The sequence below is a fragment of the Hakea prostrata genome, chromosome 1, assembly GCF_041222555.1.
Source record: "Hakea prostrata isolate BN-2017 chromosome 1, UWA_Hpros_2, whole genome shotgun sequence".
Lineage (NCBI taxonomy): Eukaryota > Viridiplantae > Streptophyta > Magnoliopsida > Proteales > Proteaceae > Hakea > Hakea prostrata.
In genome coordinates this window covers 24,231,941-24,246,219 of record NC_142600.1, presented here as the reverse complement: position 1 = coordinate 24,246,219, position 14,279 = coordinate 24,231,941, and the positions used below count along the sequence as shown (strand labels likewise).

The window sequence follows — 14,279 nt, the reverse complement described above, 5'->3', positions numbered from 1 at the left end:
TGCTTAACTTTGAATTTGGTTATTTGATTGTTCCTGAATGTTCTGACACTATTTCAATCTCCATTGAGCATCTCCTTAGGGCTTATCCATGTATCGTTGTTTCCGTCATTTCAGTACCTTCACTTTAACTCCCCACAGAACCTGCTGGGATCCCACTGAGTCGCTTAGTCTAAGCCATCCAGTCCTTGTCTTGCTTGAAAAGTGCAGAACAAGGAATCACTTCAAACAAATCCTGGCACAGATGATGAGGATTCATCTAACAACTATTACATTTCCCATGAGCAGGCTCATATATTTTTCAGCCATCTCATACCCAGAGAATTTAGACATGGCCATCCTCCTCTTTAATCATTATACCCAGCCCAATCTCTACATTTACAATACAATGATATCTGCTGTGTCCTCCTTATCAAGTCAGTCATTTTCACTCTACAACTCCATGCTCCACTCATACATTTATCCAGATAAACACACTTTTCTTTATCTTCTCAAAGCTTCCAAATGCTTATCAGAGGTCAAGCAGATTCACAGCCATGCTATAATCACAGGGTTTTTCTCCTACAGTTACTTTCAGAACTCCATCATGAAATTGTATTTGGAGTATGGACAAATGAGTCTTGCACATATGGTGTTTCGGCAGATCTGCATAGGAGATGTTGTTCCATATAATATCATGATTCTTGGACTTGCTAAGAAGGGACATAGCTTGGAAGCATTGCAGCTGTTCCATGAAATGGTTGGTTTAAGTTTTGAGCCAGATGAGTTTACCCTGGTGGCTCTTCTCATGTGCTCTGGACAAGTGGGAAGCATCCTCATGGGTAAGTCAATTCATGCATGGATTAAAAGAAAACAATTATTTATTGCATGCAATTTGATTTTGGGTAATGCTCTTCTTGACATGTACGTGAAATGCTGGGGGATGACAATTGCTCACAGAGTTTTTGATGAATTGGTAGACAAGGACATCATTTCATGGAACACCATAATTTCTGGTTATGCTAAAATTGGAGAAATGGAACTTTCCTCCAATTTCTTTGATCAAATGCCTAGCCGGGACATTGTTTCTTGGAATTCTCTAATTGAAGGATATAGACAGAAAGGTGATAGTTCTTCTGTTATGAACGTATTCAACTGCATGCTCATTGAGAATGTTTGTCCTGACAAAGTAACAATTGTTAGCATGGTTGGAGCTGCAGCAGAGTCTGGAACTCTGGAGCAAGGGAGATTGGTACATGGATGGGTGCTTAGGAGTGGGATGAAATTAGATGCTTTTTTGGGCTCAGCATTTATTGACATGTACTGTAAATGTGGGAGCATTGAAAGGGCTCTCATTCTTTTTGAGAGTCTCACTGAAAAAGATGTTACAGTGTGGACAGCCATGATCTCTGGGTTTGCATTCCATGGTCATGGAAGCGAAGCTTTGGATTTATTCTGGGAGATGCAGAAAGAGTTTAAGCCAAATGAAGTGACTTTTGTTGCTGTCCTTGCTGCATGTAGTCACTGTGGGATGGTAGAGCAAGGACTTGAAATCTTTGACATTATGAAGAAAAAGTGCGATATTGAACCCAGCGTTGAGCATTATGGGTGTCTGGTGGATCTGTTAGGAAGAGCAGGGCACGTAACAGATGCAAAACGTGTGATTGAGAATATGCCAATTAAGCGAAGTGGATCAATCTGGGGGGCAATGCTGAGTGCTTGTAAGGCTCACGGGGATGTAGAGCTGGCAGAGAATGCCTTGATAGAGCTGCTGAAATTAGAGCCAGAGAAAGAGGGAGGTTATGTTCTTTTGTCCAACATATATGCAGCTTCTGGGAGGTGGAGGTTTTCGGACAAGATTAGAGAAATCATGGAAATCCGAGGGGTCAAAAAAATAGCTGGTCACAGTAGTTTAGTTGTAAATGGAATTCTTCACAGATTTGTGGCTGAGGATAAGCAGCATCCGAGCTGGACTGAGATCCATGCTATATTGATCTGTTTAAAACGTGAGATGAAGTCAGAGTCAGAGCCTGCTATTTCATCAGTATACATGCAGGAGGAGCCACATTTGAACTGAGGTTTGGACTTCATGAAAACCATCTTTTTCTCTCATTGTGGATGTTAAAACGTTTCACATACATTTTTGTAAGCCATATTTACGCTCCAGAAAATGTAATCACTTGTTATGCACCAGCATCACATTTATGGACACAGCTCGTACGGACATATAGCATAACATAGTGTACATGCAGGGTAAAGAAGCCAGTATTCAGTGGATTGTACCTGGGAGATTATTGGACGACATTTAACCATCAACCATTTGTTTCATTGTGCTCTGGGTTTGCAAGGATATACATTGTACAGAAGGCGGAAGGAAGCTTTGAGATTTGAATGGTTATGCTCATCTGATTTAATTGTAGATGTTCATTCTGTCCTTTCTAGGGATGGGCAGTGTCCCATGTGCAGATGCCAGATCCTACCCTCTAGAGAGTGTATGGTGTTAAGTACTTGAGAATGTGGTGTTGGACAAAGTTACATACCCTGTTTTGAAGAGTCGAGAAAGAGAGAGAGAGAGAGAGAGAGAGAGAGAGAGAGAGAGAGAATAGATTTATGACCTATGTATGGTGTTTTTTTTTTTTTTTTTTGTAACCACCTATGTATGGTGTTTGGTACTTAAGAATGTGGTGTTAGACCCAGTTACATATCCTGTTTCTGAAGTATCTTGAGATTGATATTAGGTCATTACCTACTGCATGATACGTTCAAGGAGCACTAAAGTTTGAACAGTCTGTTTTTCAAGGAATGTATTTAGGGCAAATCTGTCTGATTTCATCATTACTTCTCAATACTAAATCCGATGTCATATCGACGCTTGTGTTGATGATATCCAATTGATACTGTGTTTGAAGTGACTGTTTTTACATGAATCTGAATCTAGGTATTTAAAATGAAATGGGATTTCTTTTCTATTTTTCAGTCCAAATGAAATGGGATATCAAATATATGGATTCAATGGTTCAAAAAATTAACTATTTGGTTAGCTTCAAATTTATATGAATCTAAGAATGTTTTACAACCAAACACATATAAATATGGCCTCTGTGGTAAGTAGAACAGTTTGGCATGGTGCCTCTTGGTGGCTTCATGACCTTTGTTATGTAAAAGCTGTTGTTTTTTCTTGTCCTCTTTCTCAGTGAAATGTTTTTTACCAAAAAAAGAAAAAACATTCATCAGCCAATTTATATGAAATTACAGTCATGAAAATATTAGACACGAGGAACATTTAAAATATCTCACGATATAATGTGATATTAGTCAATATGTATCCATATTGAATATAAATAGTATGATACATATCAATAGGTATTTTGTTTTTAAAAGATGTGTTGGATTGCATCAAAATATATTGACCGGTATGATACAATGTTCCGATACAAAATTATATGGTCTCTTAAAATTATCTGATTGATACAATATCTGATACTATCCATCTACAACTAACTAAGATCATATCATGAAAGGGTGAAACTGAGGATCAAATGCCATCATTCGAATTCGACTGTATTCGTCTAAATCCGATACGATATTATTTGAATCTGTCCAATTATAATAGAATAAGGATATCGTATTACCACTGTACAAATGTACAATCCGATTCCGATCCGTTAATACCCGGGTGAACTTTGAAGCTCATGAAAGGCGGGAAATTGAGTCTTCTAAGACTCTGCGAGGGAGGTAAGGCCATGAGATGAATCAGGCTCCGTCAGATCTGCTCAGCCGTTGCAGAAGCCTCAAATCCTTAAAAGCTGTCCACGCCCGCCTTTTGGTTGACGGTTCCATCTCCTTGTCTGAACTTGTCCTCAACAAGATCCTCCGAAGCTACTCACGCTTTGGCGCCCTTGACTACGCCTGCAAAATCTTCGATGCCATTCCTCAAACAAATTCTTTCTTATGGACAGCTATGATTCATGGCCATGTCGACAATCATCGATACGAAGAAGCCCTGGTTTTGTTCCGCCGGATGAGAAGAGAATCCGTTCCACCCTTGAACTTCACCCTTTCGTCAGTACTCAAGGCTTTGGCTCGGCAAGCAAGATTACTGGAAGGAGAGGCTGTTAAGGGGCTCATCTTGAAATCTGGGTTCGATTCTGATTTGACTACGCAGAATTCGGTACTGGATTTGTTCTCAAGATGTGGACGAGTAGATATTGCAAGACAGGTGTTTGAAGAAATGCAAGATAAAGATATTGTTTCTTGGAATTCCATGATCTCTGGATATGTTAATAACTCCCAGTTGGACACTGCCCGCGAGTTATTTGATATGATGCCTGGGAGAAGCGTTGTTTCATGGACAACTATGATATGTGGTTGGGTGAAAGTTGGTGATATGGTGGAGGCACAGGCTATTTTTGATAGCATGCCCACCCGAGACTTGGCTGTATGGAATGTTATGCTTTCTGGTTTTGTGGATACTGGTAATAGCACAGCTGCTCTTCACCTCTTTGAAGCAATGCCTAGTACTGATATTGGATCTTGGAACCTGATTATTTCAGGGCTCTGTAAAGCAGAAAAAATGGAACTTGCTTGGGACTATTTCAATAGAATGCCAAAGAGAAATGTGGCATCATGGACCATGATGGTTGATGGTTATCTCAGAACTGGGGATGTTACTAATGCAAGGTATTTGTTTGATAAGATGCCCGAGAAGAATATGGTTTCTTGGTCCACCATAATTGCTGGTTATGCTAGAAATGGACAACCTCATCTGGCCTTAGCCTTGTTTGAGCAGTATGAAGAGCAGGGCGGTGACCTAGATGAGACTTTTATCTTGGTAGTAATTTCAGCATGTTCACAATTAGGAGCTCTGAACAAGGCTGAAGTTGTTGTTCAGAAGTACATGAGACACTCACATTTTTCGAATGTCCAATTGATTACTGGCTTGATAGATATGTATGCAAAATGTGGAAGCATTGAAAAGGCCTTGCAAGTGTTTGCAAATGCTATTAAAAAGGACTTGCTTTGTTACAGTACCATGATATCTGCATTTGCAAATCATGGATTAGGTCAAGATGCAATCCTTCTCTTTGATGAGATGCAAGGGGAAAATATAAAACCTGATGCAGTAACTTTTCTTGGGGTTTTGAGTGCTTGTAACCATGGAGGCCTTGTTGAGGAAGGCAGGAAGTTATTTAAACTAATGACTGAAGATTTCTGCATTGAACCCTCAGAAAGGCACTATGCTTGTATGGTTGACCTTCTTGGTCGTGCAGGGTGCCTTAACGAGGCTTATAACCTCATAAGAAGTATGCCTATGAAACCCAATTCTGGTGTCTGGGGTGCTCTGCTTGCAGCTTGTAGGATCCAATGCAATGTTGAACTGGCTGAAATTGCAGCAGAACAATTATTCAAGATTGAACCTGATAATTCTGGCAGTTATGTTCTTTTGTCCAATATTTATGCGGCTGCTGAGCTTTGGGAGGATGTTGCTAGAGTGAGAGCAATGTTAAGGGAACATGGAGTGAGGAAGAACAGAGGTTCGAGCTGGATTGAATTAGGGTCAGTAATTCATGAGTTTGTCATGGCAGATGTATCACATCAAGATTCAGATAGAATCTACTTGATCTTGGATTTGCTTGTTGAAGATATGAAATTGTCAGGTAACTTAATTGATTCTAACACAATACTATCATCTTCTACACCTCCATTACCTTCTTCCATCCCCTTCTATGATATTATGGAGGGATGAAAAAAAATGCTCGGGGAGAGAAGATTGATGTTTCTGTGATTCAATATTATACAAATATTTAGATGGCTGTTCAGGTTTCATCATGTGGGAGCACCTCCACTGAAGTGCCAATGGGGGATGAAAAAAATGTGACCACCACTTCTAACCATTCTTTCCAAAACTACAAAAGTAAAACTAGTGTAATGGATGGTAAGATTTTGTTCCCCTGTCATTCTTAGTCATCGGTGATAAAGGAGGCTGGAATTCTGAAGCTATATTATGAAGCTTGTTTGAAGGAATCTAAATTTCATTACCTACCAAGGGAGAGTTAGCTGGTTTGTTTTTTGTAAGCTGTAAAGCATTATATATTGTATGTTGGCCATCTGAATGTCATTTCTTTTGCCAAATTTAAACTATATTCATTTGTAGCTTGTACCATCTTTCATAGAACCTAAGTAAAGGAGTTTTGGAATCTGTTCATACACCTCTCTTGCAATTCTTTCGTGATGCTGAACGCTTCAGTTATCTCATATTGAGCCACTAATGCCAAGTTATATTATATAGGGTGATCCTAGATCGGTGTTTCTTGCTATGTGAGTTAGCATGTCCTTTTTAGTAGAAAGTATTAGCACTTCTCTTAGTGATAGCGCAGTAGTTTGATTGCTGCCTAAGTGTAGTAGTTTACTCTGTTGGGCACCACTACCCCAACCCACATTGAACCAGGTTGGGTTCACCGTTTTCATTTCTTAACAGTTTCACCTTGTCTTCTGGGGGGGGGGGGTGTTGGTCTTCTTTGGTCCTCAGTCACTTAGCTATGCCACAAATATCTAACTATTTTGTACTTCTTTAGAACTAATTGCATTTTGAATCTCCTAAATTCACACTTGGCCATCTTTTTCCCTTATTATAATTTCCAACTTTTTGGGTGCAATTGCACTTTTTATAGTTAATAATAAAAGCAAAATTTGATAATTGGAATAATGGACCCTTCTGGCTATCAGAATTGACTCTTAATATCCAGCACACCCTTAAGACCAAGAGCAGAATCCTTTATTAAGCATTAAGCTGTCCTAATGAAATTTGATGGTTTAAAGGAGTAGAATTGCGGTTTGAACAATCACCATGTGGATGGCTTTTTCCCCCTCACCCCACTACAGGGGACCTGTTTCCCCCCCACCCCCTTTGCAAATCAAACCCACCCCACTGTTCCATGTAGAAAACTCTTTGGGTACAAATGTGTTACTATGAGTCTATGATTGCTTTTAAGACTCTTAGAGCAGGTGCTGCTAACCTGGTTCTTTTCCTGCCTGATGCTTTTCTTTAACAAAAGAACTTAAAAGGTTGACGGACAGGCTGTGATTTCTGAACTTTGACTGGCTCTCTCTCTCTCTCTCTCTCTCTCGCGGCATGCATCAACTATTATAGCTTGTCGGTTACGGCATTCAACATTCAGTCTCGTCTCTTTCTGAGAGAATGACTTTTAAGGGTTAAAACTTAAAACAACTCGTTTCTTCATTAACTTTCAGTCTCTTTCTGAGAAAATGACTAGGGTTGAAACAACTCTCATAGATTTTTTTTTTAATCACAGAAGCTTTCACCTGAAACATCTTCCCCATCTCGCTGACAAGCATGAGTTTCAAGTTTCAACACTCGATCGAGTAGGTAGACAGTCGACAAAGCTGATCTTTTAGACATTTTCATTGAAGTTACTCTACAAATTTTACAGACCCAGACATCAAAAAGGCCAGCAGAAGAAATCCACTGAAATGACAGGTTTGATATTGGATCTCCCGAGCCACTGTAACATTGTAATAACACGAATGCATAGAACAGGTCAACTTTTATTTGCACTAAAGGAAGGAATTAGCTACCCTCTTTACCATTAAACAGAACCTTGCTACCCTCTTTTCCCTTTCCAATCCAAAGACAGCAATGACTGAAAGTGAAAAGGAATTAAAATGTCTCAAAATAAATAAAAATTGCTCCATACCAGTGGTTTGATGTGGTCTTGATGAACCAAAGAAAAGCTGCAGACCTCAACAAGTCATTGAAGTAACAGAAAGAAGATTGCTCTTTAATCACTAGTAATTTTGTGCAGTGAAATGAATGGATCTAGTTACCCTTTTCTCATTTTCTGGGGAAGCGCTTTTTTTATTTTTTGGGGGCAAGGTGGAAGATCATTTTGCTGCACAGGTTGCAGCTTCATTTCTGGAATCATCTTGAACCATCCCAGCTTGTATAATCAAAACCATGCTTACTCTTTCTAATGCATCAAAACCAGAGATCAGTTCATATTACATATATACGAGTTCAAACAAGTCTACATGAAGCAGTCTGATTTCCAACCTCAAGCGTGACAATACCAGGCAATTATCAAATGAAGCATAACCCACATGTACTGTCTTTTATTTTCTTCAAATTTCCTCTAGAATAAAATACAATAGCCAAAACTAGGTAGACATAAATGTCGTGTTTTGCTTTATACAGTTGCATTGAAGCAAACATCTCTATCTCTATATGCAGTTCTGCTTTTGATGGGATTATTACAGCTTACAGTACAAGAACATCACCAAGAGAAGAAAAAAAAAGCCTCAAATAAGCCATGGACGGTGTCAACATGTGAAATTAATATAAATAAAAACATAAAAAACATGTAATCTAACAAAGTAAATTTTTTCCCCTTTCAATGAACTTCTCATTTTCATTTTCTTCCCGTTTTCCCCCTTTAGCAACTATCAAACCCGTATCTTCAGATAATCCAACTGGATCCAGTAGTCTTGGAGAACCCAAGCAGAAAGATCTGTATGAGTTGATATGAGATGTACAGTCTTCTCTTCTCTTCTCCATATATATCATGTGGGTCGTATTGCCTAAAGCCCTGAGCTTAAGCACAAGAACCCAAGCCTTTCGCTTCTGATCCTTTCATGATTCTGAGTCTTTTGCAAGAAGAGATAAACATATCCCATGGAACATCTCCAACCAACATCCAGTCACCATCTTTGTCTTCGTAAGTGGGTGCATATTCAGAACCATTGTATCCTTCCCTTTCCGAATACTCACCTGAAAAACCAAACCCAGAGTCCATAAATCTCACGACCTTCATAACAAAGCATCAAGACCAAACAGAACATCAATAACGAACGATTCTTACCTATGGTGAACTTGAACATATCCTCCAAGGCCTTAAGGAGCTCAGGATAACCTTTGTAGAGATTGAGATCAATCTTTCTGAGATAAGGAGCTCCATCCATGCTCACTTTAACATAGATTCCAGCCGCTTCAGCCTCGGTCTTCTTCTGTTGGAAGCTGTTCTTCCTGTAAGATCGGATCGGCGGCCACCCAACTACCTGAGCCCTGTCAATCAATCAATGACACCAAAATCAGAACTCAAGACCTCAGACACACAAAATCAGATCAGAGAAGAAGTTAGATCTTAGATCCTAGACCCAGGGTGTTTCAAAGACTTACTTGGAAGCCGGCGCAGTTTGGCGATCACCATTTCCGGCATCAGAAGCGCAGGAAGCGCTCTTGGACTCATCGTTCGACTCATTCAACGGTCGCTTGTTGACCCTGAGTGCAGGTCCAGCAGCAGCAGCAGCCGTGGGCTCATCTTTCTCAGAATCATCAGTCCCCGGTAACCCTAGCCTCAGCTCCGTTGCCTTGAAGTTGAAATCGCTCTCGTATGTCACCGTGCTTTCCATTTCTTCCTTACTTTTCTCCGATCAAGCTTCAGAAAGCAAGAATTTCAGATCAGACTTGGTAATCTTCTTCTTCTTTTTCTCCAGTTGTTGTTGTCTTCCAGTGAGTTTCGATGTGAGGAAGAATGGAAGAAACAAAGTTAACAGATATAGAAAAAGGTAGGGGAGAGAAAGAGATAAGAAGAGAGAGGAGAAAGGGAAAGGGTGGGCAATGCAGGAATGCATGAATGAATGAATGAATGAAATGGGGACAGAGACAGAGACAGAGACAGCTAAGCTGTCGGTCACATGAGCAGCACCTTTGAGAAGTTTGTCACAGTGGGTAGGGGACAAGCTCCGGACAAGCTCAGCCGCCCATATGGAAGACTCAAATCAACACTTATGACCTTATTTTCATTGGATGGCCTCGATACGATTTGATCCGGACGAAATCAGGACCGTTGGATCAACAATAAATACCCATGCCAATGGGGATGTCATGTCCATGCAAAAGTAAGCGGAAGGAAGGATGATGGTTGGGGCATGCCATGTGAATGTGAAGAAAATGTCAGCCTTCCGCGAAATCCGGAACGTTGGATTACGAGGCTATTATCAATTTATCATGTGAATGGGGATGTCAGCGGAGTGGATCATGGTTGGAGCACATGACATGCGTGGGAGGGATGCCATAAGCAATGTTGAGTGTTGACTATGTGAGTCTTCTTTTGACCTGTTCGGCTCAAGGGTATTTCAGTAAATGTCAGATGCTGGCGCAATTAGATGACGTTCACGAGGGTATTTCCGTCTGTTTCTGAGAGGGCCTACACGGCGGCTTAAGCCGAGTGGAGAATATGGACTGGTAGAACCTGCTGGCGTGTGGTGAGTGTGTACCACAGTCTCCACGCTGTCATGATCCGTTTTGTTTATGGGAAACCTTGAGAAAGTAAAAGGATGTTTCCACTTTTCACTCCAATGGCTATGAATTAGACCAACCTTGAAGCATCCTTATGAATCGAAATTGCTTTGCTCATGTACATTAATCGCATGAACATCAAGCGAGATTTTGATAGGAATCGAAATTTCGATCGAGATTTCAATCTTGACCGTTGAATTTCAAGGGTCTAGATTGAAATCTTGATTGAGATTTTCATCTTACAAAATGTTTAGCTTGACCGTGAATGCGTAGGATTGAAGCAAAGTCCCTCATGTGTATGCTTCTTTCTTTGGTAATATCCTCATGTCCATTTCACTTAAAGAAAAAGAAAACCATTTGGTGGCTTAGATAAATTTAAGAGTTGAACAAAGTCATTTTTCCTTGAATATATTCATGTCAATTTTTAAAATGAAGTCCCAAGCAAATTCGATTTTGATTTATTTTGGTTAGCTCCATGTTTCACACTGCCACTCCCTTGAATTGAGAATTAAATATATATCTTTTATGTATTTAGAAAGAAAAACATGTCAACTCGCGATGTCTTATAGAGTAGATTGTGACCCCTGAATTAGAAATTCATGGTGGAGAGAGTACCACGGTGTTTATGTCGAAAAAAAATAATTAAAAAATTTAGACATAGAACTCAATTCCTTATAACTAGGGTTAAATATAAAACAAATACCAAAACCTAGACCAAGATGCCATTTTCTTAATGTGGATAACCTAACTACTCTTTTTCTTTTAGTTGTGTAATGGTTCCTGTTGAGACTTTTGGCAAGTATACCTACTCTTTCTATTTCTTAGTTTTGTTTCCAACCCAACATTTCTTCTTTTCTACCATATAAATATTGTATAGCTAAAAGCATAAGTAGTTTTGGTGGAGAAAGACAAAACAAGAATAATGCCTGTCATGCACCCTAGGCCTTTAGATTACAAATTTTTATGCATCGTCTCTGCATTTATTATGTTAAAAGGATTCCTGAAGAGATAGAGATCCATAATATCTTTTTCTTTTCATTTCATTTTTCATAAGAAACAAAAAATAAAAAAGAAGGTATATTGTCTTTTATAAATATATATATATATATATATATATATATATATATATATATATATATATATATATATATATATATATATATATATATATATATATATATATATATATATATATATATATATATATATATATAAAAAGAGATGACAATTAAGATCAAATTCATTTTTGGGCAACAATAGTATATTTGAATCAAAACTCACAATCAGAAAATATATTTGTTGGGAGGTACAATAGCAAAAAACTTACCATGATATTCTCAGACCAAAAGCTCTTAGCCTTGATCTGCATGTATTAGGTAAAGGTTTTCTAATTCATAGTGGTAGTCCCACCATGCTTCATTGTAGATAACTCATTTGTTTCTAGTTTTCTCTTGAGGCCTTTGAATGAAGTTCACTATGGTTGCCCATAAAAATATCATCATTACAAGAAGATGTGATCCATGATACGATATGGCACTAGCCAATACATATTCATATTGTGTATATTGATACCCCTCTCTCTTCTTTTTCTTTTTTAACTTACAAATGTTGGGTTGCAAAAAAGTGCAATGACCAATACAATATAATACTTGATACAAAATGATATGTTTCTTAAAATTACCTGACTGATATGACTTGATACTAGGGATGTAAACGGACCGGATTCAGGTCAAATAATGGTAACACCATATCAGCATCCTATTATATTCAGACGGATTCGAATAATATTCTACTGATTTTCGAACGGATTCAGTCGGATTTGGATGATAATCGGATAGTTATTTTCTTAAGTAGATTCTTCTAAATGGGCATAAATAGAGATTGGATACAAGTTTTCCACTACATGTTTAAATCTTTACCATGTTATTTGTGAGGGCTAAAATTTAAGAATTTAACAACTTTGGTAGCTATTTTAGTAGAAAATCTAGAAAAATAGTCATATCACAAGTAAAAACTTTATAAAATAAGAAAAATAAATCTAAATAAGTAACTTAATCGGACAAATTATCATATCCACATCATATTAGTAATCGGATAGATTTGAAAGCCCCTAAACGGATGACGATGCAAATTCGAAAGTGATTTCGATTATCCATTAACACCTCTACTTGATACCGATACTTTAAACCTTACTCTTAATAGTGATTTTCAATTGCAAGCTATAGATCAAAAACCTTGTCTACAACAAAGCAAGGATAATAATCTCAAATGGCATATTTTAGTTGCAACAATGAGGAAAAAACATCGTCCTTCGACCCTTGATGCAGCGAAGGCAAGATTTACAATCCCATGTGCTAAACAAATCCTCACTTACTAGGTTATAAAATTCGTTTCGTTAGAGATATTTTTCTGAAAGGAAAGAAAAAAAAAAAAATTCTAATTGACATCTAAATAGTCAATAAGTCTGTTTTAAAAGGCTAGTTTGCATGGCAAACAAACAATCTTTAAAAGAAAAAGCAAATTGCATTGGCACCCCAAAATGGAGGCCTTAAAGCACTGACACCCCTCTTTATGTTTAAAAAGCACATAGACTCCAAAATTAGATTTTCATTGGATATATTTGTCAAATTTATCATTGAAAACCTTCCAAACACTGTTTATTTTAAGGATATTTTTTAAAATAAATAATAATTTAACTATTTTTAGTGATAATTTGGACATATATATATCCAATGAAAATTCAATTTTGGGGTCTCCGTGTTTTTTAAACATAAAGTGGGGTGTTAGTGCTTTAAGGCCTCCATTTTGAGTTGCCGGTGTAATTTGCTCTAAAAGAAAAGACATATTTAAGCATATCTTGTGGAGACATTTCTAAGTGGTATTTGTTATTCTCTAATATAAAAGTAAGAGATTTTAAGATAACGATGGAAATATTATCCCTAGTTGCAACTGCAGTCTTGATTCAACATTTTACACAATAAAACCTTAGAATGGACCTTCAGTTTTCAATGGAGAATCCGAAGGAATTCTCCCCCATTGTTAATCTGTAAAAGATGCCAAACATCTTTGGCATGTACATGGTTGGTTCAAGTGGTAAGCAACTTGATCCGCTTAAGCAAGGTTCCGGTATTGAAACCTTGTGGATGCAAAAAATTCTCGCTGGAAGACTCACCCACTACAACCAGGTGTGCGACCCGCATCGAACACCGGATTAGTCAGGGCAAAGCCTTGAAAACCGAGGTTGGCAAACCAAAAAAAAAAAAGAAGATGATTTGAAGAGTATAGTGTTTACAAGAATTCTTTTCTCATATTGTCCAAAGATTTCTTTTTATAGCTTACTTTTGAGATCTCTCATCAGGTTGAGATAATTGTATATAGTAGTTTGGAATCAGGCTCTACCTCCTCTTTCATGTGGAGATTCTTCTGACAATATATTTTCTGGAGGCTAAAGATCTCATTATATATCTTTAACATCAGGAGTGAATATCTGAAAATCAGATTGAGATTCCTTTTGCAGATTTTAATAATCATGATTTTTCTTATAAGATATGTTTTCCATTTCGGAATGAAAAACTTTTTAAGCAGTATGGAATGTCTAGAACCTATATATGCATTACTAGGAACAGATTCTCAGGAAAATATCCATGGTTCTTGATAGATTTTCCATGTATATTAAATGGTTAATCCACTGGAAGCCACTCATCAGATGTGTCTGTCATTCATGCAACGTGTACCTGATAGATAAAGCAGAACCTGGCCTGAGCATTAACTCTGTAGCTAGCTGTGAAGAGCCATGGATTGAGACAAGAGAAGATGCAGACGCAGACATGAAAAAGCATTTTCTTCAAGAACACAGATGCTTATCCACAAAGTGGCCGGGTCTATTTGGAACATGATCAGTTGACCCAAGCAGAGACAGACTTGTTCAAGCTGTACTGAGTTGTGTTTTTCCATTGAGTTTCAGTTCAGTGATAGGCTCTGGCATGGA

General features: G+C 38.0%; 3 protein-coding genes across 3 annotated transcripts; 2 read left to right on the top strand and 1 right to left on the bottom strand.

The window, feature by feature from the left end:
- The first annotated feature begins 80 nt into the window (after nucleotides 1-80).
- On the top strand, nucleotides 81-2,583 carry LOC149028409 (Tetratricopeptide repeat (TPR)-like superfamily protein). Its single transcript, XM_089136360.1, has 2 exons — nucleotides 81-2,054; nucleotides 2,229-2,583. The coding sequence occupies exon 1, from the start codon at nucleotides 89-91 to the stop codon at nucleotides 2,051-2,053; it is 1,965 nt and encodes a 654-aa protein (XP_088992486.1). The 5' UTR covers nucleotides 81-88; the 3' UTR covers nucleotide 2,054; nucleotides 2,229-2,583.
- A 1,081-nt stretch (nucleotides 2,584-3,664) lies between these two features.
- Nucleotides 3,665-6,074, top strand: LOC149028408 (pentatricopeptide repeat-containing protein At1g08070, chloroplastic-like). Its single transcript, XM_089148400.1, has one exon. The coding sequence runs from the start codon at nucleotides 3,725-3,727 to the stop codon at nucleotides 5,720-5,722; it is 1,998 nt and encodes a 665-aa protein (XP_089004526.1). The 5' UTR covers nucleotides 3,665-3,724; the 3' UTR covers nucleotides 5,723-6,074.
- A 1,903-nt stretch (nucleotides 6,075-7,977) lies between these two features.
- On the bottom strand, nucleotides 7,978-9,599 carry LOC149028407 (auxin-induced protein 22B-like). Its single transcript, XM_089136351.1, has 3 exons — nucleotides 9,170-9,599; nucleotides 8,853-9,055; nucleotides 7,978-8,761 (listed from the first exon to the last, which is right to left on the bottom strand). Exons 1-3 carry the CDS (start codon nucleotides 9,400-9,402, stop codon nucleotides 8,586-8,588), a joined length of 612 nt encoding a protein of 203 aa, XP_088992477.1. The 5' UTR covers nucleotides 9,403-9,599; the 3' UTR covers nucleotides 7,978-8,585.
- Nucleotides 9,600-14,279: the final 4,680 nt, after the last annotated feature.

Excerpts from the sequence above, each read along its gene's own strand:
- LOC149028408 (XM_089148400.1), top strand. The coding sequence starts at position 3,725 with ATGAATCAGGCTCCGTCAGATCTGCTCAGCCGTTGCAGAAGCCTCAAA.
- LOC149028409 (XM_089136360.1), top strand. The coding sequence starts at position 89 with ATGTATCGTTGTTTCCGTCATTTCAGTACCTTCACTTTAACTCCCCAC.
- LOC149028407 (XM_089136351.1), bottom strand. The coding sequence starts at position 9,402 with ATGGAAAGCACGGTGACATACGAGAGCGATTTCAACTTCAAGGCAACG. Across the intron at positions 9,056-9,169 it reads CAAACTGCGCCGGCTTCCAA|GGCTCAGGTAGTTGGGTGGC; the intron begins GTAAGTCTTTGA and ends ATTGATTGACAG. Across the intron at positions 8,762-8,852 it reads TATGTTCAAGTTCACCATAG|GTGAGTATTCGGAAAGGGAA; the intron begins GTAAGAATCGTT and ends TTGGTTTTTCAG.